Source organism: Sprattus sprattus, assembly GCF_963457725.1.
Source record: "Sprattus sprattus genome assembly, chromosome: 9".
In the NCBI taxonomy this organism is placed as follows: Eukaryota; Metazoa; Chordata; class Actinopteri; order Clupeiformes; family Clupeidae; genus Sprattus; species Sprattus sprattus.
In genome coordinates, this window is record NC_137928.1 from 32,433,058 (window position 1) to 32,460,918 (window position 27,861).

Consider the following 27,861-nt stretch of genomic DNA (forward strand, 5'->3'; position numbering starts at 1 on the left):
CTCTCGAAAGGTCAGACATCGTCGGAAAAACGACCGGGTCATATTTAGGCGTGTGCTACATGAGGCAATTATAAGCGAATTACGAGCTTTTACCGGATTAAACGTGATTTGACCGGGTTTAATTGACACATGTATAAGGGCCTATTGTCACAAAGACACAAGACAGTAGAGGCAGCAACAGACAGCAAAAAAACTTAGGATGCTGTGAACATTATTTTCCACAGCTAAATAATAATAAATAACCATTAATAAATATCTAAGTACATTTAAAATATAACCACATATTGAGGTGCATCAGTAGTTGCAGGGTAGAGTGTTAGAGTGCAGTCCATTTGTGTTTACATATTTTATAAAACAGTTCATGTTGTGCTGTTTCGCAAATTGTACTTCTTTATGTAATAAGAGTGTTTACACTTAGTGTAACACTTAAATATGTGAAATTATCACGGTACATCGCTAGCCGCTGCCAGGCCCCCTCCCCCTGCACAGATATTCTGCCTATAACACCTAAATATGTGCAGTTATCAGGGTAGATAACTTACCGCCGTCGCCACGCCCCCTCCCCCCGCACACATATTCCGTCTGTAACACTTGTCAGTGTAATTTCTTTGATATTTTTTACAATATTCAAGAGTAATATGGAAAAGTGTTAAAATATCAAAGCAAATGTATAAAAAATATGGTATTGGTGAACTGATCAACATAGTTTCATGTCGCGGACCCCTGAGCTACATCATTATAAGACAAGACCACTGCTGCTCTTTACCGCCCTACTATGAGCTTCATCTTTATAAGACTTTACACTTTACCCCCTACTATGAGCTACATCATTAAAAGGCAAGACCACCACTACACTTTACACCCCTACTATGAGCTTCATCTTTATAAGACAAGTCCCCTGCTGCCCTTTTCCACCCTATCACTTTGTAAATCTATACCACCACAAGCACCCACTCAACCTAATGACAGTAACCGTATCAGTGCAATAGGACTCTCAACATGCTGGAAGAGCATTCTTTTGATACGGTGACTTTCCTCTCCTCTTCTCCACCCTGCATGTATGTGCACAAGGTGCATGTGTTCCATGCACACGCATATGGTTTGGTTGGTTCTATGTTCTATGTACCAAGCAGGTTGGGTTCTGCTCAAGTTTCTTCCAGTTCAAAGGGGAGCTTTTCCTTGCCACGATCACTTTGTGTTGTTCTGTTCAGACAATGTCTGTTGTTAATGGCATTACATACATCAATAATATTTAACTAAATATATGTCTAAAAAATGGTGTTATTTTCATCCACATTTAAGCTAATTTCACACATGGGTGAAGTCAGGCAATATGGAGAGAGGGTGTGATGTGACTTTATGTATGCTCATCATGTATCAGACTCCCAAAGCCAGACATTGAAACAAGAGCTGAGATCTACTTCCCCTCTAGGCCTTTATTAATGTACATTACTGTGCATATTGAATTGCCTTTATTAAATACTTCACTTTATCTACAGTGAACAATTACAAAATGTAGCCTCTTCTCAAATATGGACACTATTTAATATACAAAAGTCCTTCTCCAAAGGGCAGACTTACAGAAACCAAAAGCTCTGATGATCTTGAACAGTCATGCAGCCGACTATTCAAGCAGAGAATGAGTAGGGTTGTTTCCTCTTTAAAACAAATGAGAATATCATACAGTTGACTTTTTTCCTGTTGTCTTGACGATGCCCAACCAGTGCATTCCATCAATGCCCTTCCAAATGCATCTGGGGAAACATATCTGTACACTTTCCATAAAATTGCTTGGTTGGTGATGTCTCAAAAGAAATAAGCACATGTGTAAGTATAAAAAATATAAATTAAAATGATCATATTTCACATGTGAATGACAAACACGGCAGCTCTACAACAGATTTTCAGAGTGGCAAACAGGCGTCGAAACTTGAGTTACAGGATAAGTCTCCTTCTGGGAACTGGACCCCAAAAAACACACTGACAAATCCACAAATAACAACAACTAGCCTTAGAGTTAATACAGTGCAGGTACATAGAGGTTAAAACACTTTAAAGCTGAGAAGTTGCTCAATGCAACACAGGGAGGATATCTGGGCAGTGGATTTACAGAAAATATAGACCAGCATGTATTATTATAGTCCTATTTATTGTCATAGTTGGAGGAAGTGGCAGTGTACAACTGTGTTATTGTTATATCTTGCTGCTCCAATGTGGACAGTGAGACTCAAATCGATGGCTGAATTTGTTGAACAAAATGGTCACGAGAAAGTAAGCAGTCGGAAAGGCCTTGATGTAAGGGGCAGGGACATACAGAAGATCAAGAAGGCTTGGGGTAACATTCAAAACAGATGAGAGACGTCTCATATGCTAGGAAGGTTTAGATTAAAGGTTACCCTGGTTCTCTGCTGGTGTTGAATGTTTAGAGCATGGCTCCAATAAAATACATCTATTTGAACCTGATTTTTTTATGTTTTTAAATGCTAACATTGCCACTTCTCAGCCTCCAAAAACAGAATATCTAAACTCCAAGTTTGACAAGGAGGGCTGTGGCCCCGTCTCTTCCTCAATGTCAGCAAACTGAGAATTCAGACCAGATGACTGTTTTAAACCCAGATGACAGCACTGGTCCGGTGTCACTGGCAAAAGGGGGACGCTGTGGGGTCAAAGCCTTTGAACACATCTTTGAGAGAAGCAGCATCCTGCTCTGAGGTGTCTAGTTGTGCGGGGCTGTTGCCACTGAAGGGGCTGCCTGAGCCAGGCTTGCTGCCCTGCTTCACCATGTGGAAGAGAGACGAAGAGACGGGTAAGTTATGGACCCCAGGCAGCTGCTGTTCCAGCCCAGCGGGTGGCGCTGTGGAGCCTCCTGGGGGCGCCGGGGAGGGTGAGGGCTTGGGACGTGGACGGTTGTAGCTGTTGTAGCGGTCAGTGGGCGGCTCGTTAGGGCCCCGCTCAGTGTCAGGGGCCTCCAGGGGGGACTTGCGCACAAACAGGGGCTCTTTGGGCTTGGCCTTGACTACTACATCAGCAGCACTGGCTTTGGGTTCAGCTGAGGGGGCAGCATTGGTCATCTGCCCTGAACTCTCTGAACTTTCCGCAGTTCTGGGGTCGTATAAACTGATACTGCTGAGCACATTGCTGCTGGGGCCAGTGCCTCCTGCACCCGCTCTGCCCCCCCCGACTGCTGCCAGGAGCCGTGGGTCATACGGGGCAGTGGCGGGGGCTGCAGACAGGAGCCGTGGGTCATACGGGGCAGTGGCGGGGGCTGAGGGGGGGCTGGGGCTGGCAGACTGAGCGGGTGGAGGTGCAGGCGACTCTGACGGAGGTTTCAAGGCAGATTTCTGATGCTGCAACCGGGGATCTGCTGTGGGGACCTTGCGGGCCGTACGGGGGTCCACTGGTTTTTCAGGTTGAACGGTGTGAGAAGATGCCGTCGCTGGTGGAGCAGCCGTGGAGACCACGCCAGTAGGACTACTCTGAGAAGGACCGGGGGAAGAATGAACAGTCTTGAGAATGCGAGACAGCAACTCAAAGTCTGGAAGGGAGGAGGACGAAGACTGGCCGTGCTCTATGGGAGGAGGAGGAGGAGCGGGGGGAGCCGTGTGGACCGGCTGCTGGACACGTGAGAGGCGGGGGTCCTGGGACGCCACAGGAGGGATGCCAGGAGGGAGCGGAAGAAAGTCCTGCTTGGGGATGGGCACGGGAATGAGGTCTTCAGGATTCCACAACACAGTCTTGGCAAAATGAGGGACATGAAAGCTTAAGTCTTTCTTGATGTGGCTGAACTGCTGCAGCTGAGAGCGTGGGTCTCGCAGGGCCATGCCCATCAGAGGGTCCAGAGGGATAGGGACAGCTTTGTCCCGCAGGACCCTCTCCCCCTCCTCCTCCTCAGCCAGTGCTGGGGCAGGGACAGGGGGCTTGTACACAAGTACAGCTTCAGCTTTGAGCGCGTGTGCAGTACTGCGGGCCAGGCGAGGGTCAGCGGGACCAGAGGACGAGGACGAGGACGAGGACGAGAGCAAGGCACTGGGGTTGGGCTCTGAGGCCGGCACTGACTCGGTGCTCCGGGACAGGCGTGGGTCACGGCCCAGCCGCGGGTCTGCTGGACGAGCTGCTGCTGCTGCTGCTTTGGACAGCCGTGGGTCACAGGTTGGCTGGAGCTCAGGTTTGCTGGAGCTCTGACTCTGTTGTCGTAATGTTTTGATGATGGAAGAAACGCTGCTGCCTCCGTCCTCATCTTCACTGGAGTACCAATTTGCAGAGTCACCTGAAAGCACCAAATACTGCAGTCAATAAAAAGAACAGACCATCTACTTGTTATGAATCATATATAAGATGAGTGACTGCTATCTAACATGTTTAAGACATTTCATCCTGGTGGCACTGGTGTCACCAACTCTTATGGTTTGTGGCACCTGCACTTTGAGCGCGTATGTGGTGGCTCCATTTTTTGTCAGAACACAGAAAATTGTCATCTTTAAATCGAATGACCATTGCTCTGTACAAACAGGCAACCTGCTCCAAATCTAGTGATATGTAAGAAACATGTGAGGAAAGCAAGACAATGTGCAACAATGTTTGCACAGAAGTTCAAGAAAAGTGTTGCAGAGTTCCATTAGGTTACCAAATGAAGATTGCATAATGAATGTTTTGGCATAGCAGGTTTAACGTATGTAAGGGGGAGCACAACAGGCTGTCACATGGTTAAGTCACACAGTTCATTCCTCCAACACTGGGGGCATCATCTCAAAACTGAAAATCAAGGTCACTAACTGAGATGGGCTCAATTTCTCAATGTTTTATTCCTTCCAGGGGAGAAATATGGCATACAATATTTCTGAGATTAAATACTGAATTTTTGAACGTGAGTTTTGGGCAAGTTGTCACATGTTGTATGGACTATTCAAGCCTGACAGGTTCTCAGCCGTAAAGAGGAGATGCAACTGGTAATCACTAGGTCAGCTGACATTTACTTTGGTTCATTGCCAAGTAGCGCAGCATTTTAAAATCTCTGGGCATAGAAACCAAAAACGAGTTGAAAACAGTGGCGACTCCTATCACAGTGTTACGCTGCACTGACTGCTCTGTGAATAAGAAATAAATGTCCAGTGTGTGTGTAGAGATGATGTCATTTATCTTATAGCTGACCTAAATATTTTGTACAGCTCTTCAATTTGGCATATTAAAATGACTTGTGTATAATTCAACCAAATAGGTGTTTGCTAAGTCAGGTGATTTTCTCTCTTAAACAATCAAATTGTCTCAAGACGCCTTACTCAAATCTTTAGTTTAAACGAGGTTTCTATGTGAAGCGGTTGAAGCTGATTTGATCCAGGAAGAATAAAAAAAAAAGAATAAAAAGCCTAGTAAAAACAATACAGTGCATTTATCTGCATAAACTGTACATAGCGTTCTTGAAACTGACATTCAAGCAGGTGATTACGAGTATAAGGGAAGACTAGTTTATATCATACTGAGTGAGACAGAAGAGCTCACATAGTCTGTTCTACATCATACTTTTTTTTTTGGGTCACACTGAAATACAGCCTTTACATATTTAAGAGCAGAACCTGGCAAAAAAAAAAACATTCTCAATAGCTATTTTTGGGGTCATTTTATGAAGCTGGATGGACAGCCATGGAGTTTACCGACAGCCGTCACCAATTTCTATAGTTTTGGGTGACTATGACCCAGGGACAATATGGGTTGAGTTTAAATGGATTCATTGATTTGTGTTAAACATTACATAACAAAACGGTATTTTGTGTCATTTTTAACTATTTTAAAAGAGCCAGCCAATATACACATTTTCTTTGAATTATGACTTTGAATAGTCTGCTAAAACAGCCTTCTTTTTACTGACAGCCATTTGACATCTATGTTGTTGTCTGTATGATGTTTCTGATGTGTATTGTGGCAGACCTTCTGTGTCTTTCTGAGCTCCAACTTCTGCCATCCTCCTGGCTTTTTCCTCATCCTCCTGCTGCTTTTGATGGATCCTCATGAACAGCACACGTTGTGCTGGCGGGAGGAAGTCTGGCACTGTCAGGCTGGGTGTGTGGCCCTCTGCAGCTCCATTGGAGGAGGAACAGTCTCCACTGCCAGTGGTGCTGTGGGTCCTAGATATTTGATTTAAACTTCCTTCTCCAGGACATTCATCAATTGTTCCAAAGCCCTGGTATTCATTACCTGTCAGTACAACAGGAAGTTTTTCTCATCACACATTCATCCAAAATCTGTATTTGCTGCACATCCCCAACAAAAGGTATACAAGGAAGTTGTGTGTTTATATATATATATACTGTATGCAACAAACTGATACCATTGTCTCCTCCTTCCATTCCTTGTTGTTGATGAAAGAAGCCGTCATAAAAATTGCCTCCAGTTGGTGCAGACATTTGATGAGTCATGCCCTGATGGGGTGACCCCTCCCCGGGCCCAAAGCTGGGCATCCCAGGTGGCCCTCCTTGGTTGGGGTTCCCCCCTGAAGGCATGTCCACGGGCCCAAGGGGGATCATTCCAGGTGGTGGAGGGCCTGAGAAGCGAGGTGGTGGCCCTCCCTGTGGTGCACCCGAGGGGCCCGAGGGAGCAGCTGCACCAGGGCCTTGGCCCCTAAAATGTTCATGAACAAACAAAACAAATAATCATGGTTGTGGTTATTTATTTAGAGATGTTTTATCCAAAGTAGCTTACACAATGACCTTAACAAGACAACAGGAACAGCTTGTTTAAAGGTGTTTAAGCTCTTTCAAACATGTGTGATGCCATTGTTTGAGACAAGAGAGAATGAAGACGAACCTGACTCCAAGTTTGTGAGCGAGCTGTGCTGTGGGCTGTACAACAATCTCAAATAAGGATGGAATTTTTTTCCCAGCGGCTCCTTGACAAGGTGGTGGGGGGCCCAAGGGTGGCTGGGGAGGGGGCCCAGGATTGGGTGGCCCTTGAAATGGGTTACTGTCTGGACAAGGGGGTGGGGGTCCAGGGCAGGGGCCAGTCCCAGGGCCCAGAAGAGGTCCTTGAGGTCCATTATGGGGCATATTGGTAGGCGGTACAGGCAAGCCAAAGTCCCCAGGGCCAGCGCAGTCAGTGACTGGCCTCGGTGGCGTGGGGAGAAGGCCCACCCCTGGTGGAGGTTTGGGTAAAGGGTTAATCCCCTGCTTCTTCAGCTCCTCCACCTCCTTCTCATCCTCAGCACCAGCCTCAGCATCTTCTGCTAGCATCTGCAGAGAACACAGGAGAAACAGGAATAGGACTAGAAACATGACAGAATTCATAGGTAATATGCTTTTCAGAATTGTGCTTGGCATTACCTTGTCTAATAACTCTTGAGTGTCCTCCGTCAGGGGCGTGTGAGAGAACATACACTCATCTCCATTCACACAGTTTCCAGTGGTATGAAACAGCTTGCAGGGAAAGTCACGTGCTCATGAGTTAAGGACCTTACAAACACTGAATTGTCATAACTATCAATGTGGCTGTTACTCCAGCTTAACACTACACCTTTCCTACTACTACTAATGATAATCATTTGACAACCACAAGGGAAAGGATATCATGCATATACGGGCAGTTCTCTAACCCTAACCCTAACCCTAACCCTAACCCAAGGGAAAGGATATCATGCATATACGGGCAGTTCTCTAACCCTAACCCTAACCCTAACCCTAACCCAAGGGAAAGGATATCATGCATATACGGGCAGTTCTCTGCCCTGGCACAGAAACCAGTGATGTAAAACTTGCAGAGCTCTTTCCTCTTGGGTAGTTCAATGTCGTGGCTGAAGTTGCAGTGCTCACCCTGTCAAAGAAAGGTACGATTAATGGATGATTACATAGAAGAATATATTAAGCTGAATAACATGCATGTTAAGTGAGAACAAGTAGTTTCTTCTGTTTCAAAGCAGATGGTATAAGGTTTTTTCTTATCCAACATCAATCTACCATGAAATATATGGTAGATAGCCACATACTCTTAGGTGCAGGTACAGGTCAAAGTTTGGCATTGACAAAAATACATTACAAATACTGGAAAATAGAATGAGATTGGCGCCAGTGGAAAGTCCCCAACCAATAGCACAAGGAATCTTTTTCTGTGTATAACTAAATGGTCAAATAAATGCAACTTCTCGTGTGATAGCTTTAGCTGAGCCCTATGGCCATAGCAGCTTTATTTGTCCCTCAAAAAGATGCTGACCAAAGACTTGAGGGAAGAGGAAACAATATGAGTACGTACCCATGTGCAGCGGCCCTCTATATAGTATTTGCAAATTGCTTTCCCCTTCTTTTCTTGGCCATGCTTCTCTTGGTCAGGACGACGGGGTCCTCCGCCACTCTCCTGCAGAAACAATGGAGCATACTATTAGTCACCAGTCTGTTTGATTAGTTTCAACTTAGAGTCTTATTTACAGCCTACTAATATTTCTCTGAAGCTAAAATGAAAGCATATTAAGCAGTGAATCAAAAACAGTGAGTGCATGCATGTGTTTCATCATTTCTAGACACATGTTATTCCATGTCAACTCACCTCCTGGGGACATGACATTAAGACTAACTCAATTCTCAAATTCAGAAATGGCCACTTGATCTTCAGTTTGCACTCTTATCCATGAAACATGATTTAAGTTAACATTCAAATGAGGTTGAAATTCAGTAGAGATTATCTGCAGGATCTTATTTATAACCAGCATGAATTTCAGCTCAAACCATTACGCATCTACTTTTGGAAACGATTAAAATCAACTAGAGAGTAAGCAGGTCTTTATTCTGTTCTACAGCTAGTTATTCTAAGCCTCTTATTTTTCTGTCTCTAACTGGTAAAGCAGTCTGTCTGTTATCCTTGAAACATAATGTCTGTGCTTAAAAAACTTGGTGCCCCAAATCCAAACTATATTTCAAATGGTGAGTAATCAGAGCATCATTAGGTTGGTGACCATTCCCATGTGCTAAATGATGAGTTCCAACTCCTCCCATCTGGTCAAACCCCACAGCTGAAAAGGTTCAGGGCATCTTTTAGCCAAGAGTCAATTTGGATGCAGAAGTCTGGGCAGATATCTCAGGTCTTCAAAGGTCACGACTTGGATAAATGATCTTATAGCATTTACTTGTATTTGACTAGCATCGACTTATGTATTTATTCATCTTTCCAATCATATGAGATGTTTCAGATCTTGTCTGTATGTCGTACCACATTTGTTTGATGTTCTGAAGTTGTGGCAAGGGACACAAGACACATTTCTGAGAAATAAGACAATAAGGTATCATTGTATCATTATTGTATATCACGATTTCAGCCATTGGTGATTCAGAGTGGCCAAAAAGACCAAATCTTTGAAAATCACAAATCACAAAACAATTATAATATTGGGCCTCATTCTCGACCTTTTTCTGTAATTCTTCAGAAATGTTTCTTACACGACTTCGCAAAAACAACGTGAGAGAAACGCTTCCGCTGCATTCCCGCACACTTGAAAATGTGTTCATAAGCAGCCGAAGTCTTCTCAGCTGGGTTCCTTCCGATTAGTTTCTTAGATTGATGCGCGTTCTTGTGAAAGTGGATTTGCATACATACACGCCCTGCCAGCTCCTTATTAGGAGACGCAATTTTAGAAACGTGTGCTGTCGCAATCTCCCGAATCCACCTCGTAACAGGTGTTCATTAATAAGGTGGAGATATTGTATTACGTTGAACGTCCGAAGTCCGTAAAACACATTTAAGTAGTCACTTTTTTTTTTTTAAATCGAAAAATGGTCAACATAGGTGTGAAGACCGGTCCCGAGTAAGAGTATAAATTGCAGTCAGTCCTGTCGTTCGAAATGGCCACCATAGGGGTGAAGACTGGCCACGAGTAGTAGTATAAAATGCAATAAATTCATGCCTTAGTTCTGAGAGATTGGGTTTAGTGTTTATTTATTTATTCACTTACATTTGCAGTGTTCATGTCATTTACATTCAGTCACTTAGCAGACGCGGCCTTTGTCCAAAGTGACGTACAAGGGAGAGAACAGTCAAGCTACGAGCCATATAGACCTAGTGTAACAATAAATACAACTCGTAGAATTATGACTATAAATGTGAAACGTAATTGTTAATGATACAAATATTCTCGTATTTATTATTATCATAATTATTTTAATCCGAGGATGTCTGTAGAGTTGACGTGAACGCAATCGCCAACGGGTTCTCACAAATTCAACCGTTAACCCTTTTACTGTAATACGGAGTTTTTTCAAATGTCATTCCTCAACGCGATTTCTCAAATAACCACAAGATGGCCCGTGGAATCGCATTTGAGAAGATTCCGGCAGAGTTACGACTGCTTTTTCGCGTTCTGAAAGTCGTCTGAAGTTCAGAAGAAAGCACAGAAGAAAAAACTATGGAGAATGGCAAATATTTTCCTAAATCCACCGAAGTGGAGTTCCTTCTGAAAGTCTTCCCAACTGCTGTCGAGAATGAGGCCCATTGTTATTATAATTTCTTAGCTGTCTACATGAATCATGACTTATTTGCGTATATTTTTTATGAAAATCCATGACATGTCTGGGAGACTCTAGATGAGTTTCCATGGAATGGCCGTCAAGAATCTTGTAAACTATGACAGGTCTGCCGGTGCAAGCCTAAGGGAACTCAACGGCAGTGTTTTTACTTACTCCCATGTCCATATCTCCAATGTTTTCTTCATCGTTTGCCTGATCACCTCCACGGCCTCTTCCTCGATTTCTTCCTCTACCACGGTTCATGCCACGTCCTCCTTTACCTCTACCACGGCCCCGCCCTCCTTTCCCACCTTTATCAAGAGTTGGGCAATGACAACATGCATACATTCACAATTGAGTTTACAAATACAAACAAATATGTAAAGGCCTAATGTCGTACATTTGATGTGAACAGTGCAGCTAAAATGTACAGAAGGTAGTAGTACTAAGAAACACCTTTACACTAAACAGCTAATGTTGTAGGGCAGGGAGGGCTAAATTGATTTAAATGCCTTCTGAAATAGCTGTTAATTTTTGTGACACCCCCACACACAATTGTCCTACTTTTCCCCTCCCAAAGTAAAAAATGGCATACAACACACAAAACATTTGATGGTATAAAAGGTCTTTGACTATGGGCACAGTCCCCTTCACAACTATTGACACAGAGGTCAAACGCCTTATTCATTATTCACATGAGTAAGATAAGAACACACAAATCAAATAAGGTCAAAGTATGTTGACCTTCATAGGTCAGGGGGTGGCATTCAAAAATAGCTACTTGCCATTAGAGCCATCATTTAAAAGTTCAAATCATCTTATTATGCCCCCACGCATAGTGAGGAGGATCTCAAGGGAGGTAAAGTCAGAGATAGTCGGAGTGTAACAGACAAAAGGAGCCTTTTGAGGTCACCAATTCTCTAAAACTACCATCAAACACTGTTCCTGTCATTTGAACACAAACGGAAGTCTCCAAAACTACCATAAAACACTGTTCCTGTCATTTAAACACAAACGGAAGTCTCCAAAACTACCATTAAACACTGTTCCTGTCATTTGAACACAAACGGAAGTCTTCAAAACTACCATCAAACACTGTTCCTGACATTTAAACACAAACGGAACTAAAACTACCATCAAACACTGTTCCTGTCATTTGAACACAAACGGAAATCTCTAAAACTACCATCAAACACTGTTCCTGTCATTTAAACACAAACAGAAGTCTCTAAAACTACCATAATACACTGTTCCTGCCATCCATGGCATCATGTACTCCATGAAACACCAGGACATTTGAAATCCAAATCCGGCTGCCTCTGCTAAGAAACTTAAACAAGGTCCTCGTTGGATCTTGCAACAAGACAATGATCCAAAGCATATGTCCAGATCAACACAAAAATGGTTTACAGAACACAAAATCAAGCTTCTGCCATGGCCCTGCCCTAAACCCCATAGAAAACCTGAGAGTGCACAAGATAGAACAGCACCCTGGACAATCTTGAGTTCATATTGCCTACTCTGTGTATTCTCCAGCCTTATGGGATGTTATAGGGCGTATAGCGTTATATTATACAGCAGTATAGTATAAGTTGGGCAGACCACAGCTTGGAGGGGAGTTGAAAGGGGACAGCTTAAGGCCGTACCGGTTGAGTGATGGGGAAAGGCAAAGTGAGACGACTCTTTCTCAAACTTACCACGTCCACGGTCTTTAGTCTTTCTATACTGGTTCAGGTCTTTAGAGTATTCTTCAAAATCGTCTTCACCCATGTTATCAAAGTCATCATCTCCAAACTGAACAAAAGTACAAATATTCATTAGAAACACAAGTCTATATAATAAGTGACAATAAGGCATCCATAACAGGATCTAAAACGAACCTCCAAATCGTCTCCATATGTGCCTTCATCATCGTTGTCTGCAACCATCTTTCCCCGTCCTCTTCCTCTGCTCCCTCCTCCACCTCGCCCACCACGGCCCCGCATGCCTCCCCGACCACGACCTCTTTGGTTTTTGAGCCTACCTTTCCCGCCTGGCAAAGAAACATGGTAGTAAACGCACTATTATTTGCCAAGCCCAGAATGTTTGGGGCGTGACATGAAAATCAATCCAGTTGATTAAAGCAATTTTATTGGATAATCTAAATCTAGTTAATTATCTTTCAAATTTGTGCTGCCAATCCAGAGATATTAGTATCATCATCTTAACAGAAATCAAGTTTGATGAAAATCAGCTATTTACTTTGTAATGTGTAAATTGAAAAGCATGTACTGGTACATGGGCATAAAAAGCTAGCATAACATAAGCTAAACGGCTAAGCAACAGACTGTTTAACTGCTGCTACTGCAACATTAATTTACTAATTTGATTACATTCCGCGGTCAAGTAATTGTTGGGATACCTTGTCATTCAGTATTAGGTAGTTGGCTTTGTCACAAAATACATGATATGATTTTAGTTATACAACGCACAGACGCAGGGTGTAACCTATACAATACAATACAATTTGTTTATTTGATCAAGAGGGACAGATTCATGAACATTAAAATGCAAATGCACCCAACCTATCCTGGCTCTATTAATACGTTATGAGGCGAGGCTGTGGTTTACAGTGATTTTAGAACAGCTAAGGGGCATTGCTAGGCACAACGCAGGACAGAGTTTAGCTGTTTTAAAATCACTGTTAACCACTTGTATGCAAGTATACAGGTATGCAAGTATTTATTGATAATACAAAGCCACATAGAATAATGGTTGCCAGGCAACACACAGACACAGTGGCGCAGAAATACAACACAGCTCAGCCAATCATAATCAAGGAGGGTGACTTTCTGTTTTATAATATTACTTTGATCACATACACATACTTTGAACTGCAGTATGCAGCATAAATTAGTACATCGCCCCAAAACATATGTATATATTTTAAAATTATTAAAGATTAATTGAAAGATGACAACATTGAAATATACAAACATTTACTTAATAACATAGAAAGATATGTTATTAATTAGTGAAAACAGTTGAGTATCAGATAATACCCTCCCCAGAGTGTCGAATCCCAAAAGCCTTAAACATTGATAGTCAACGCCAAGTCTAAACTTAAGGGTTAGTCAATGCCAAGTCTAAACTTGAGGGTTAGCCAACGCAACTTCTAAACTTTAGGGTTAGTCAATGCCAAGTCTAAACTTGAGGGTTAGCCAACGCAACTTCTAAACTTTAGGGTTAGCCAACGCCAAGTCTAAACAAGCTTTATTGTGCTTAGGCTTCAGCAGAGGAGCACAACCCTGCATTCCACTTCCATGTTACTGTGTGAGATGAACACATTGCATTTCACACACCTGGTTCTTTACAACCTTGACCATTGTCTCTGTGATATCCCAGAGTGGCTCTACACATACATACAGTGGTGCTAGAAAGGTTGTGAACACTTTAGAATTGTCTGTATATCTGCAAGAATTGTATCTAAAATGTGATCATATCTTCATCAAAGTCCTAAAACTTGATTAAGTTTCAAACTCAGTTCAATCAATAAAACCTCCCCCCTGCTCCGACCACAGTCAGTGTGGCCCCACTCCCTCTAGCTCCCAGCCTTCTGGCACTCTCCACAGCTGCACCTCCCCCAGACAACCACACACAGTCCATTGCCTTTAACACCATCCAGCCCCTCCGACTGAGTGACAAGCTCTTGCAGATATAGTCCAGGCAAAATACTGTTTTACGACAGACTAATTGTAAAATATTTGTTTTCAGCATAGATCATTTCTATGAGGTGGCCAGAACAACATACTAAAAGTCCTAAGAAATCCTAGTTGAGAAAATATGTTTAATTCTCATCAATCTGAGACGTGTGCTTATAATGCATGGTAAAAAAAACAATTTCAAATTGAAACTTTACACAATGAAAGTACCCATGAAAAGTAAAAAAAATGTGTATTACAAGTTTGGTTAATTTGAATATGCACATGAGCGCCACACTTATTGAATATGTCCATAGGCAGAAACACCATTCATATGTATGACAAATACATCGGCCCAATCTTCATCCAATCATCCCACTGCCAATCGGAGATGGCAATGTTGCTCTAAGACTGGCCTCTAACCTGAAAACTGCCTGGCTTGGTTGTACCTGCCAGGGGAATGGTGTTTCTGCCTATGCAATCAGGACATATTCAATAAGTGTGACGCTCATGTGCACATTCAAATTAATTTCAAAAGAAACTTGTAATATAAAAAAAGTTACTTTTTATGTATACTTTTATTATGTAAAGTTTTATTGTGGTAGGTGTAAAGGAAAAAATTAAGCCTATTTGGGTGTATTTTGGGCATATTTGATTAGTGTATAGCTAATTTGTAGGGGTGTAAAAAATAACCGATACGTATCAATATCAGTTTTTAGCGTGTAAGATACGACTACATCGATGCGTGAAGTTCTGTATCGGTTTTAAAATTTAAGTCTTTGCCCGATTTAAAAGTTATGAATCGGTTCACAAGCGTTTGTCCCTCCATTTTTTTAAACACAAAACACTCGCTGGCCTGTTGCATTTGATCTCAGTCTGAACAATGACAGCCTGTCATTGGCCAAAGCCCGCATAGCATAAACCAATCAGGCAGTATTCTCAGTATTAACGCCAAGACCTGGAGAGAATGACAGATTACAACTCTCATTCACGGCCAATGCTATGCTAGCTACGCTATTCATTTTCAATGGCCAATGCTATGCTAGCTACTTCAGCCAAGGAAGATACATCTTTGTTGATTGCGTGTTCATACAGACATCCTCGGATTTAAATAATTGGAAAATAATAAATAGGAGAATATTTGTATCATTAACAATAATGTTTTATCATTAACAATTATGCCAGGATCCTGATGAGGGTGCGTAAACACGACCACATCACCCCCACCCTGAAAGCACTTCACTGGCTCCCAGTCCCACTCAGAATAGAGTTCAAGGTCTCCCTCCTCACCCACAAATGCCTATACGGACATGCTCCCCCCTACCTCAGGGAACTCCTCTCCCCCCAGACCTCCTCACGCTCCCGCCGTTCTGCATCCACAAACACCCTTCAAGCCACCAGAACCAAGCTCTGCACCATGGGTGACCGGGCTTTCTCCTCTGCTGCCCAAGGCTGTGGAATGCCCTCCCTGACCATCTCAGGGCCCCACAGTCTACTGACGTTTTTAAAAAAAGGCCAAAAGCTTTCTGCTAATCAATGTTCATTGTTGTTTTATATGTATGTAGCACTTTGAGATTTGTATAATGTAAAGTGCAATACAAATAAAATGTATTATTATTATTATTATTATTATTATGTTTAACATTTATAGTCATGATTTCGAGACCGAGCCATCATGATGTCCTAACATAAATATAAGCACTGTATGAACACTGCAAATGGCAGTGCAGACATCCCAAGTCTCCCGGAAGTTCCGGGAGTCTCCCGCGTATTGCAAACGACTCCCTGGTGCCGGCAAATTACTAAATCTCCCGGAATCTAGAGCGAGCGAGCAAGACCGTGCACACGAGACAGACGTGCTCCAACCCGCGTGAGCATAGACATAGAATCTATTCTTATGTCTATGGGGAAATAACTAGAGACTGTGCGTGTGTGAGGCAGTGTGCGGGTGTGACTCAGTAGCATCCTGATTGGCCTGTTTCGGTAAGTCAACCAATCAATTTTCAGTGTGGGCGGGCTTTTATCTCTTCTCCCGAACGGAATTTATCAGTTCAGTGTAGTTAGGAACAGGGGAACCATGGCACAGGGAGAGTGCCCCCAAAAAATAAAATATAAGACATTTTACAACAGAATTTACAAAGGTGTACCCCTGTTTTATAAAAGTAAACCACAATGACAGTCTTGCACGCTGTACTATCTGTAAAAGTGATTTCAGCATTGCCCATGGTGGGTTATAAGTTATGACTGTAAAAGACATGTTGAGGTGAGTTCAACAAGTTTCATTTCAGTTATACTTGAAAGGTTGACCACACGCAAGTTAACACAGATACACGAAAGCTAAACTTCTCGAAATAATGTGGCGATGCATTGCCTGTGTGCCATATTTTTTAGGGGGCAATTTTTGCCCCCACTTACTGAAATCCAGGGGCATTTCACAAAAAATTGGGGGCACTTTTTGAAACTTGTGAAAAACATTTAACCTTTGTTCAAAATAATAAACACACTTATTTAGGCTTAAAGCAGCAATACGGAATTCTGTTCCAAAACTAGTACGCTTACTACCTAAAAGGCATGCAAAAACCTTGTAACCACCACCAACAGCCCAGCAGACACAGATAGAAGCTTGCCACCACACTAACTGGTGTATTTTTGCAGTACCTGGCATGTCATGCATGTGAAAGCTTTTCTTCCATTTTTGCAGGGTGTTCCAGCCCGTTACATAGAACTACATAGGGCATATCTTTGATGGCTAGTGGGAAAGACACAGGTCTTGATCGGTCCTTCACATGACCATATGCGATCAAAATGAATTAGAGGATGGTACCAAAACTAGTTGCCTATACAACCATACCTCAAAAAGTGTTAAATTGTTACATAGTGTTACTTTAAAGTATATGAACAATTGTCATTAAATGGCAATAATAAGACTATTAGGCATTAGTCTACATATTCAAAGTGTTTTCTTAGATTTTTTGAAGAAAAACCAAACAGACAACGTAAATTACACAATCATATTCACGTTTATTCTTATTTCTTTGTGGTTATTAGTTGTTATTATTATTATTTATTGTTATTTCATTATTCAACTATTAACAATCGTTTTTTTCTGTCTTTTTTTAATAATAATAACACATTATATTTATGGATTTTTGTGTTACCTTTAATCATGTTATACCTACCATAGTAGGCCTACAGGAAATACAGATAAGACTAGTAAGCATGCAAGCAAGCCTTTGTAGCTAACGCACAATCAGAGATAGCTAACGTTAGCTAACTAACATTTAACTAGCTTAACCGAACTAAATAATTTCTAAAAGTATTATCACTAGTTATCATTCACCGTAGGCGATGGCGTGTTGCTTGGCGCCTGGTGACGAAAGGCCATGGATTTCTGTATGTTTTCGCTCCCCTTGAAGAAGTCAGCAGAAACATTTGCCTGTGCTGACAACGACTTGGGCAACTCTTTGTCCACAAGTCCGACATGCCTTGAAAATAAAAATCTGGTCTTTTTCTCGTCGTCGTCGTCGTCATCCTCCACCCCAGGACAATCTAACTTAAAAATGTTGACAGTCGCTGGGTGTGTGAATTAATTTGATCTTTTAGAACCTGAGATGATGACAGAGACTGCGCTGATCCTCATTTCTCCTCACTCTCGCAGTCACAGGTCTGATTAGGAAGCGCTCCAAATATTTTTAGTTAGAACGTTCGGTTCTTCACGCAACAATCAGTCAAGGCGAAAATCAAAACATTTAATGGCAACTGACCGGGTCATATAGGCTACGATGTTTTTGACACGTTCATTAAATTATTATTACACAAAATGATGGGGGCATTTTTTGCCCCTCTCCTAGTAATTTTAGGGGCAAAACTATATTTCTTAGGGGCAGTTTTGCCCTTTGCCCTCGCTAATTTCCGACGCTGATGTCAGGGGGCGTTAACCGGTCAGCTGTTTAGCTACAATCTAAAAGCAAGTCTAGAAAAAGGGGCCGACGCACGCAAGACGTGAAAAGTCGCGCAAGGGTCGCGCAAGGGTCGCGCAAGGGTCGCGCAAGGGGCTTGCGCGGCCGCTTGCGCTTACGCTTAATAACGCGTTAAACTGACAGCACTAATATATATATATATATAGTAAGTAAGTAAGTAAGTAAGTAAGTTTTATTTATAGAGCACATTTACACACAGCATACACTGACCAAAGTGCTGTACAATAAGATACAAATAATAAAAATAATAATTGAAAATAACAATAATAATAATAATAATAATAATAATAATAATAAATAAAGATAAAAAGTGAATAAAATACAACCACACAACAATACATAGAGGTCATAATAATACAACAGGGGGAACATTCATTTCCAGGGCATACCACACAGACATGAACAGGAGGTAGGCTAAAAGGTCAAGGGGCAAGGAAGGCCAGGGAGTAGAGGTGGGTTTTTAGCCTAGATTTGAAGGCAGGAATGGAGGGGGCGGATCTAATGTCCAGGGGGAGCTGGTTCCACAGACGGGGAGCAGCAATGGCAAAGGCTCTATCACCTCTCTGCTTGAGCTGTGAGTGTGGCACATACAGAAGCCCTTTGTTAGAGGATCTGAGGGACCTTTGGTCAGAGTGGGGCTGAACAAGCTCAGTGATATAGGCCGGGGCCAGCCTATTGAGTGCCTTATAAACAAATAAAACAATTTTAAATTGGATCCTAAAAATAACTGGGAGCCAGTGCAAGGAGGCCAGAATGGGTGTGATGTGCTCGTGCCTCCTGGTGCCAGTTAAAAGACGTGCAGCTGCATTTTGGACCAGCTGCAGACGTCTGAGTGAGGATTGGGGGAGGCCAAGGTAGAGGGAATTGCAATAATCCAGCCGTGATGAAATAAAGGCATGGATAACTATCTCGAGGTCGTTGTGGGATAGGAAGGATTTGAGGCGGGAGATCACTCTGAGCTGGTAAAAACTATTTTTGACTACAGTGCTGATCTGTTTGTCAAGACAGAGTTCAGAGTCAAGGATGACACCAAGGTTTCTGGCATGGGGTTTGACAAGAGGCGTGAGGTGACCTAAGTTTGACAGTGCAGTGTGTCTTGCCTTGGAGGGACCAAAAATTATGACTTCAGTCTTGTCACCATTTAGCTGGAGGAAGTTGTTAGCCATCCAGTTTCTGATGTCTTCAAGACAGACCAGGAGAGATTGGATGGAGTCCCTAGATTTTAAGGGCAAGTACAGCTGCGAATCATCGGCATAGAGGTGAAAAGAGATCTTATGCTTTCTAATAATGTCACCCAGTGGGAGCATATACAGGCTGAAGAGCATGGGACCCAGGATGGACCCCTGGGGGACCCCATATGAGACAGGGGCGTCATATATATATATGACACACATAGAATACCGTTCAAGGGTTTGGAAACACTAAGAAAATACCTTGTTTTTGAAAGAAAATCACTTTATGGCACTTCATGTTAGCTAATCCTAAATGATCATGCTGAAAAGGCTAATTCATCACTCCAAAAGGCCTTTTACATTTTGTTTGTGCAGCTAAAAACTCTTTTAATGAAGCAATAGAAAAGGTCCTCTTTGGGCCACTTGAGTATTGGTTTTAAAATAGTTTCTTCAGAAAATTTGTCTTGTCACAGATACAGAATGTAAATATTGTGATAATAAACCCATGTGATAATGCTATTCCACACTATAAAACCACTCATGCAATGATGTGAACTGGATACTAGGAAGTCTATTAAATGTGTCACTAAACCAAACAGAGCTATGTCATTGAAGTGTTCACGTGGCAAATTAAGTTTGATGCATAACATTTTAGATGAGCAGGAGGGATTCATGTTTAGGGTAGCCTTTAAAATTGTATTCTATTACAAAGAAGCTGTTAGACCCATCTTAAACAGTACCAACTGACTTAACCACTAGCTAGAACTAGCTTTGTAGATTAGGCCTTTAACATTAAATGTTTAAGTTAGCTATCTACATCAGGACATTTCCAATGTTAATATTATGCATGTCTGCTGAAGGAAGCAGGCAGCTAACTAGGACAAGTGACCACTTTGTTAAGAATATTTATGAAACATGACATTTCCCCAAGCAGCCATAATTCAGCATATAATTGAAAGACTCATTAATATTTTCTATGTACTTATTCGATTCTTATCAATGTATCAACTTGTGACTTTGAAATGCATTCTGCAGGATATTCTTAATGTCTTTCCACAACACCATTTTACAAATCCCTTAGAAGCAATTTCATGTTAAACTTTGCAATTATAAACATATTTGTTTTTAACAACCTTTCAGCGCAACAACAGACTGAAATGAACCAAATATGGTCATATTTACATTTACAATTAAAATGTTGTCCCTTTGAATAAGTTCAATCAATATGAATGTATGTGTGTGGCCCTTACCTCTGCCACGGGGGCCCATGCCTCCTATGCACGGTGTGCTGCTCCCCTCTTTAGCCTTGCGGTACTGATTAAGCTCCTTGGTAAAGTCATCGTATTCATCATCAACCATTTCTTCATCCTCCTCCCCCTCATAGTTTTCTTCTTCATATTCATCATAGTCTCCATAGGCCTGCTTCTCCATCTTCATGTAACTGCCCTTTTTGGGCATAGAAACACCATGGCCAGAGGTAGGGGCAGAGGCATATCCTCCATGAGACTGAAAACAGTTAAGAGGCAATGTGTTAAGTACTGCTGAGTGCTATTGACAGCAGGTGTAATCACTACCTACTTAAAACTACTGACTGCGTTTGGAATAAAGTTTTCAGGGCGAGGTCAGTTTATTGAGCTAGGTTCTGCTAAAGGTTTATTCCTGAAACTCAAATAAATTCACAATAAAATGTCTCTGACCGAGATGACAACATTCTTTTGCAGAGCTCATTCTTTGCACCTCAGGAGGGTGATAAAGGTTGGCGTTTTTGAGGTAAAGCTATGTTTAGGCTATTGTCATTAGACAGGTGTGATAGAAGGTTGGTGTATGACACGTGGATGACACTGTTAAGTACATGGACTGCTTGCACACTAAAATGAGGCTTGTATCTCATGTAGTTACTGAGATAATTGAGTCTGAAGTTTTCAAAACGGCTCACCGACACTTCTTAAAATGGGGAAGGTTTAATCCAAGGCAAACTTTGGAAAGACTTAGAGGTATCATTTTGCAGACCTTCCTTTGAGATATTTAGGCACATAATGTCAGTAAATAAGGAAAATCTGAGCGGAAGGCACCGGTTGATTTCACATGGAACGACCCTCTTTCATTTGTACTTACAGAGGCAGTGTACTGGGGGCTATACTCTCGGTACTTTCTCTTCTCATTAGTACTGTAGTCTGAGTCTTCGCTGTAGTCAGAGCGGTCATCACTAGAGGAAGCATGTCGCTGTAATGTACAACAAAAATTAAAAAAATAACACGGAATCATAATTACAGCCAGATTAATCAAAAGGCTTTTTAAAATCCAATATGAACTTGATGAATTACTTTGTGTTTAGATGACTTGCGCCTTTTCTTTGCCCTCCTTTTCTCTTTATCACGCTCCCGTTCTTTCTTTCTCTTCCTTTTGCGGCGATGACTTTTATCATCATCTGAACCACTGGCTTGATGGTCCTTATTGTGGTGAGGTTTAACCACTGCTTCAGACCCTTCCCTCTGAGGAGACTCTGGCTCTGCCCCATCATCCTCTAGTTCACCCTCCTCCAGCTCACCCTCCTCACATCTGTACAAATAAACACACTATGTCAACATACTGTGCACTGTTAGGCAACACTTGAAATACTGCCTTTAGCTTGAATGCAGCCACAACAGGAAATTGAATTAACAGTTTAGGAATATTAGGAACTCTTCCTTTAAGTATTTCAGACCTGACACCTTTAAACAGCTAAAAGGACATATTGCCAGGTGCCAAATAGTTCAAATCAATTGCTGAGATTCTGAAAGATGGACCTAAATTCTCGATATGGTAGAAGGCTTTGTTCTATGGTTTGGCTAACATAAATAGTGACTGATGCCCCTGTATTTTGGGCTTGATGGTGTTTAATGAACTAGCCCATGGTTGCTGGATGAAATAAACCGATCTGTCTGGATTCAGTTAACCCAACACTGGGTTTCTCCATTTTACCCAGCGGCTGGGTTCAAATAGCAATGTTAATCAATTTGAATGGGCTAGGTTCACCCAACATTGGGTTCGACCTAATTACACAGGAGTAGTAGGCTACCAGCAGTATTTTAAAAGAAATGTCCGTATGAACAGAGATGAATCAAGTCAAACTACCCAGGTAAAATTAAGCCTATACATCATACCTTAAGAATGTGAAAAACAAACAAAGCTGGAATGTTCACTGGCAAAATTCAATCCACCTACCAAATATATACACACACACACACACACACGCAGCCCAAGACTAATGTAAAGTACATATAAAGAAACAATAGTTGTGCATTATATAAACTGATTTTGCTGGGTTGGTCCAATGTCAAACATCTCAATTTGGGTTGTTTCAAACCCAGACATTTTTAGAGTGTCCTCTGCAGCCTGCTTTACTTCAGGAAAGCTGTTTGAGATGGCAGGTCGGATGATTGGCCATTCTTTCAAATATTCTTAGTTCAAGCATGTTCAATCACGCATGACAAGGGCTTTAACAATCTAAACATGCTATATTCCCACTTGGTGAGCAGCTACCAGATGCCATTAAAACACAGATTCCTCTTGGTGTAATCATTTATATGCAGATATCTGTTATGGTGAAGTAGTTGATATTTACTACACAGATGTAACCCATTGAGGTCACATTCAATCGCACCCTCAAATTTATGTTCATATGATTGGCTGAAATTGTAAGAGACATCTGATTGAGAACAGAGAATGTCCTTTTGAAACATATGCATTTCAAGACAGATAATGCAGGGATGTTCACAAATTGGGAATAGTATTATTTTACGCATGTTTGTAAGTCTGTAAATAAATGTAACAGCCTTTGCATTTTTTAATCATGTGACATTTATATGTGAATCAGGAAATACGTCTGTGAGTGGCGTGACATATTTGTGAATCACAAAATACATTTGTGTATCACATGACATTTATTTTGTGTATTAGAAGTGCTTGACTTACGTAACTTTTGCAGTTTTGGGGTCCTTCTTACCTGAAGCAAAGTATTGCCTTCAAGGCGCACAAATCCCAGACTGTGCAATACTGACCCAGTGGTTTTGACAATTACCCAATTTGGGTCAAATTTACACAAAAATGTGTTATAGCGTACAAGTTCCTGAGCAATGATATGCTATAACTCTCGTATGTTACAGTGTACAAGCACCTGTGCAATGACATGTATGTGTAAAACCCTACATACTTTGTTACATCTGCCATTGTTGTTGTTGTTGTTGTTGTTGTTATTGTAATGCATCAATTAAAAACAAATAGGCTAACTTTCTGCAACTTTTTGGGACAGGGTTGAATCCAATCCTCTTTCACAAAATAAATCTTTGACTATGTGAGATTACAAACAATCTGTAATTGATAATTGCCATTCCCACTAAGCAATCAATCACAGCAATGTTCCATGTGTCTTCATTCCCACATAAAACAGCATGGCACGGAATAAGGGGCAAAGATTTCTAGCATAGTGTAGGGTGACCAGGTTTTACCGGGACCGTCCCGATTTTGAGTTGCGTGTCCCGAGTCCCGGAAAAAACCTGTCGGGACGCTAAAATGTCCCGGTTTACACCAACCACTGTGAAATTGTCCCGGTTGTCAGCGATTACATAGCCAATGTGATCTTAATATAGCCTGATCATTAAGTAAACCCATGCAGAAATACTAATAAAGCGTCCAGCGTATGATTTGAACACAGTCAGTCAGTCAATCGTACCTGTGCAACCAGCGTTACAATGTAGGCTATTTGTTTTGCCAAGTAACGTCTCTTCAACGACAGCCAGGATTATAGCCATGTAGTTTAGCTCAAAGTAAATTATGCAGGGAGTGAAATTGTAAAGGTAGTTACAGAATATGGCTGTAGTTGTTATCTGTAGTTGTTAACGATTGTTACCTGCTCAAATTTAGGTTTACCTAACGTAAATGAAAGGGAATATTGCGGTGGGCTATGTTAACACTAAGCTAGCTAGCTAGCTATTTTGTCTCCAGTGAGCAAGTGTGAACTAGCGGATTCGAAATACAAGAAATTACTTTGACATCTTTCTTTTCTTTGCATTAACATATCTCTCTAGTATTTCAAAACAATAATATCAGTCCCTATAGAATGTTGTTGTTTAGAATCAGTTAGCCTAATGCTAGTGAATCCTAATTTGACATGATTATAGTGAATGCATTGGGTGCCTTCCATTTCAGCCCATTATACAGTATTTATCATTTGATAATTAAGATGTATTTCAAATGGGCCCCCAAAAATGTTCACCCGCTCCACGCGCAAACATGGCTCTCCCCTTGGATAAACACGGCAATTTCTTTGATACCTAGAAACGCACCTGTTGTTGGACAAATCTATGTTCCTGGCACATGTTCAGGATAAAAAGCGTGTGCGTGTATGAGCATTATGGTCACGCGCAAAGTGTCCCGGTTTTAGGTCCGGGAAATCTGGTCACCCTAGCATAGTGACTAAAATGGATCAATATTCCACGCCACAGTCACAGTTAAGGACTCATGCCAGTTAACCTAGCTATCCAACTCTATCTTAGAGGGCTACCCTAACAGTTGGCAGTTGCTACTTTGTAATATGAACAAATTAGCTGCTAAATGAAATGTATGTATTTTGGGGCCAAGCAGAAAAACTTCAAGGACCCTTACATTTTTCTATTCCCACCCTCCCATTTCCCAAGCTAAATTGTGGAGACTATAACGTCAGTTAGATAACAAGCAAATGGAACTCTGCCATTTAAACCATTTAATGTTATTTAAAAGTTGCTCAGCTAGCTAGCTAGCATTGTCAGCCATAGCAATTTCTCAAAATCAGCCTACCAACAAAAGACAGTCTTTGGTTCAAAGTGATCACAACAACTTAATAGCTTTACACAGACATTAAACAATCCTGAAACAAATAACGAGACATCAATGGGGCAAGGGGTTTACCCTACAGATTAGAGATAAACCCTAGTCTTTGGTCCCTTACGTGTTCCTGGCCTGTGGTTACCAGGTTAAAGAACTAAACAAGTAAGCAAGACTGTAGTAAGCTCTTGGAAGTTAACTGACTACTAGTAACAAGTTAGCAATTTCTGGTAGCTTAACATGAGCACCTAGCTACCTAGCTAATGACCATGAACAACTAGCCTATAGCTGTTCAGTTTAGCGAGCAAACTAGTTATAAGATAAAAAAGCTGTGACTACACGGTGCATAATTTATTTCAGCAACTTGGCACTTGGCCGTCGCCGGTGTCGCATCACTCAGTATTTCCATAAAATAGAATTCTAGCCTTATGTAGGGCTCCCTGTCTACTAAGCTTTCCAGCTGCAAATTGCCTACTCTCATTGAAAATGAACAGCAGCTGCTCGCTCTGCTGCGTCATCCGTGTGACAGTGTGACAGTATCTATGCAGTAAATGAAGTGGACAACTGCCCCCTTCCCCTTGCCCTTCTCAAAGAGAGGACTCGTGTCTCACATTCCCACTTGAACTGTGAGTGGGAATCTGGCCTATCATTTACAAGCACAGCTGTTTGCAAAGCTCAACCGTTTACAAGAACACCTTTCCAACTAGTACCATTAATTGAAACAGTTCACACAGATTTGAATGATGGGATATCATTTCAACTAGCTGGCATTTCATTAGGATATTGATCACAAAAAAAGACACACTGTGGGAAAAATACAGCCAGGCTAAATTTGAAAAAAAAATCCAACTGTACCAACCACATTTTGTCACAGTGTACAGTTCCTGGTGTTACCAAACACCTCCAAGGGAAAAATGGAACTACTGTCATAGGACGAGCATTATGAAATTGGCTTGTGATGTTAATTGGGCTGGCAAACATTACATGCAAATAATGTATAGATGGCAATACAAGACAAAGTAATCCCCCAAATAGGCTGTATGCTTTACAGCATCACTTAGCAGCCAAACACAGTGAATAATAAAGTGTAAATCACCCCCAGCTCTGGGCCTAACTCCACCCACAGCATCCTTTTGAGAAAAAAAAATGCCAAGAAGAGGGCAAGGGGCTGACAGGATGGCCTGAGAGTTTACTCTGAGAGTCTATGATTATCATGGCAAAGTGATGTCCTAAACAGTTGACTACGTCAGGCAATGACCTTGCAAGGCTCAGAATGATTTTAAACAGTGTTAAGCCATTTTCAACGAAATGCAGATTTTTTAAAAATGTAAATTAAGTCAACAGTAACACCAGCATTGATATGTCTCATCAAAGTTCTGTCAAATGATTTAGTTTACAGCTTTAAAAAAAATGTTTGTGGTGCACTTGAATTGGCAAGCTTAGATCCTTTTTTGTCTGTATTCATTCAGGCTGAGGCTAGCTTACACCGTACGCCTGAACAGTGGCACTTATGTAACGTCACCGACGTCAGTGACTATTCACAGCTATGAAGATAATGGCACAATAGCATTCTGCAGTTTCGACGTAACTATTTACTTTGCCTTGCGCAGTTAGCGTTAAGATCGTTGCTGTTTTGGTCATACCATTTATGTCTATGGTTTTGGCTTAGTTATACAAATGTTGAGGGGTAGGGGGATACGAGTTACCAGCGTATGTAAAATTTCCTAAAGCTAAGATGAAACTTGTGCATGATCACTGAAAAGACTATTAAAAACAGCTAAGAATATAATGTCTGGCCGTTTATTTCAGGGCTGAGATTGGGCAATTAACTGTTAGCAAGTTTGTTTGCCACCATGCGTACTTAACTAGCAGTGAGTAGCGTAACGCATATCAGCAATGACTGACTAGCTCGCTAACATTGCCTACAGTAACTAAAGGGTCGTACAACGAACAGGTTTCATTCAAACTGGCTCGGTAAAGACAAAGGTTTTTTTTATCACTAGAGGACGAACGGTTTATTCCACGCGTTAATTACACGGCGGTTAACAGTTGATTAACTATCTTGTCCACTAAACTGGCCATGGCTAATTTAATAGTGTCAGCTAGCAAACCATGGATCATTAAGGTCTTGTATTTGAAAGTCTCAGTTGAGGCGTAGATACTTCATATGGATCAGATACGTTTAAAATGGTCACTCCCCTTCACAAATTCACCTCCTTTAAACGGCCCATTCACTAAGTTAGTTGATGTTAATATTCGGAACAGATTCTGAGTTCATGTTTGCCTTTCCAGACTGTGCTGTGCAACGTTTCAAGATGGCGTTCGTTACCTCTGTACTTGTTCCCCAGAAAAGGCGACTTTAATCCCTTTTGTAAGACAAAATAAAATCAAAACCCAGGCTTTTTATTTCTAAAAAGCACATGGGAAAGTAATAGTTGTATAGAAATATGATTGTAGAATTACTCGACCTTTCGTCAGTGAGGCTGTTGTGTTCGTGGTTGGTTGTTGTTGGGGAGTTTGGATGGACAGTCATGCTTTCCACAGCCATTTCCTCTAACGTTAGCTAACAGTTACATTAAAGGCTAAAAATCGAGACAGGATTCTACTGGATTATGCGTAACTTGACTTGGATCTAGTTGATGAATGATTTAAGGAAAAGCTTCAGGTCAAAGGCAATTCCCTACTAATAGTTTAGAAGATAAATTGGTTGAATTGG

At 41.5% G+C, this 27,861-nt stretch overlaps 1 protein-coding gene across 2 annotated transcripts; it reads right to left on the minus strand.

The window, feature by feature from the left end:
• Positions 1 to 1,504: 1,504 nt before the first annotated feature.
• Positions 1,505 to 27,861, minus strand: zc3h4 (zinc finger CCCH-type containing 4). 2 transcript variants are annotated; one of them, XM_080844414.1, is made up of 14 exons: positions 27,614 to 27,861; positions 21,629 to 21,863; positions 21,420 to 21,527; positions 20,555 to 20,810; positions 12,353 to 12,504; positions 12,170 to 12,266; positions 10,647 to 10,783; positions 8,233 to 8,334; positions 7,686 to 7,797; positions 7,311 to 7,420; positions 6,799 to 7,220; positions 6,323 to 6,612; positions 5,923 to 6,189; positions 1,505 to 4,267 (listed from the first exon to the last, which is right to left on the minus strand). In XM_080844414.1, the coding sequence occupies exons 1-14, from the start codon at positions 27,691 to 27,693 to the stop codon at positions 2,637 to 2,639; spliced, it is 3,999 nt and encodes a 1,332-aa protein (XP_080700540.1). In that variant the 5' UTR covers positions 27,694 to 27,861; the 3' UTR covers positions 1,505 to 2,636. The 2 variants fall into 2 exon arrangements, with proteins under 2 accessions (XP_080700540.1, XP_080700541.1); XM_080844415.1 differs by lacking the exons at positions 21,420 to 21,527; positions 21,629 to 21,863 and having other exon boundaries at positions 27,614 to 27,691.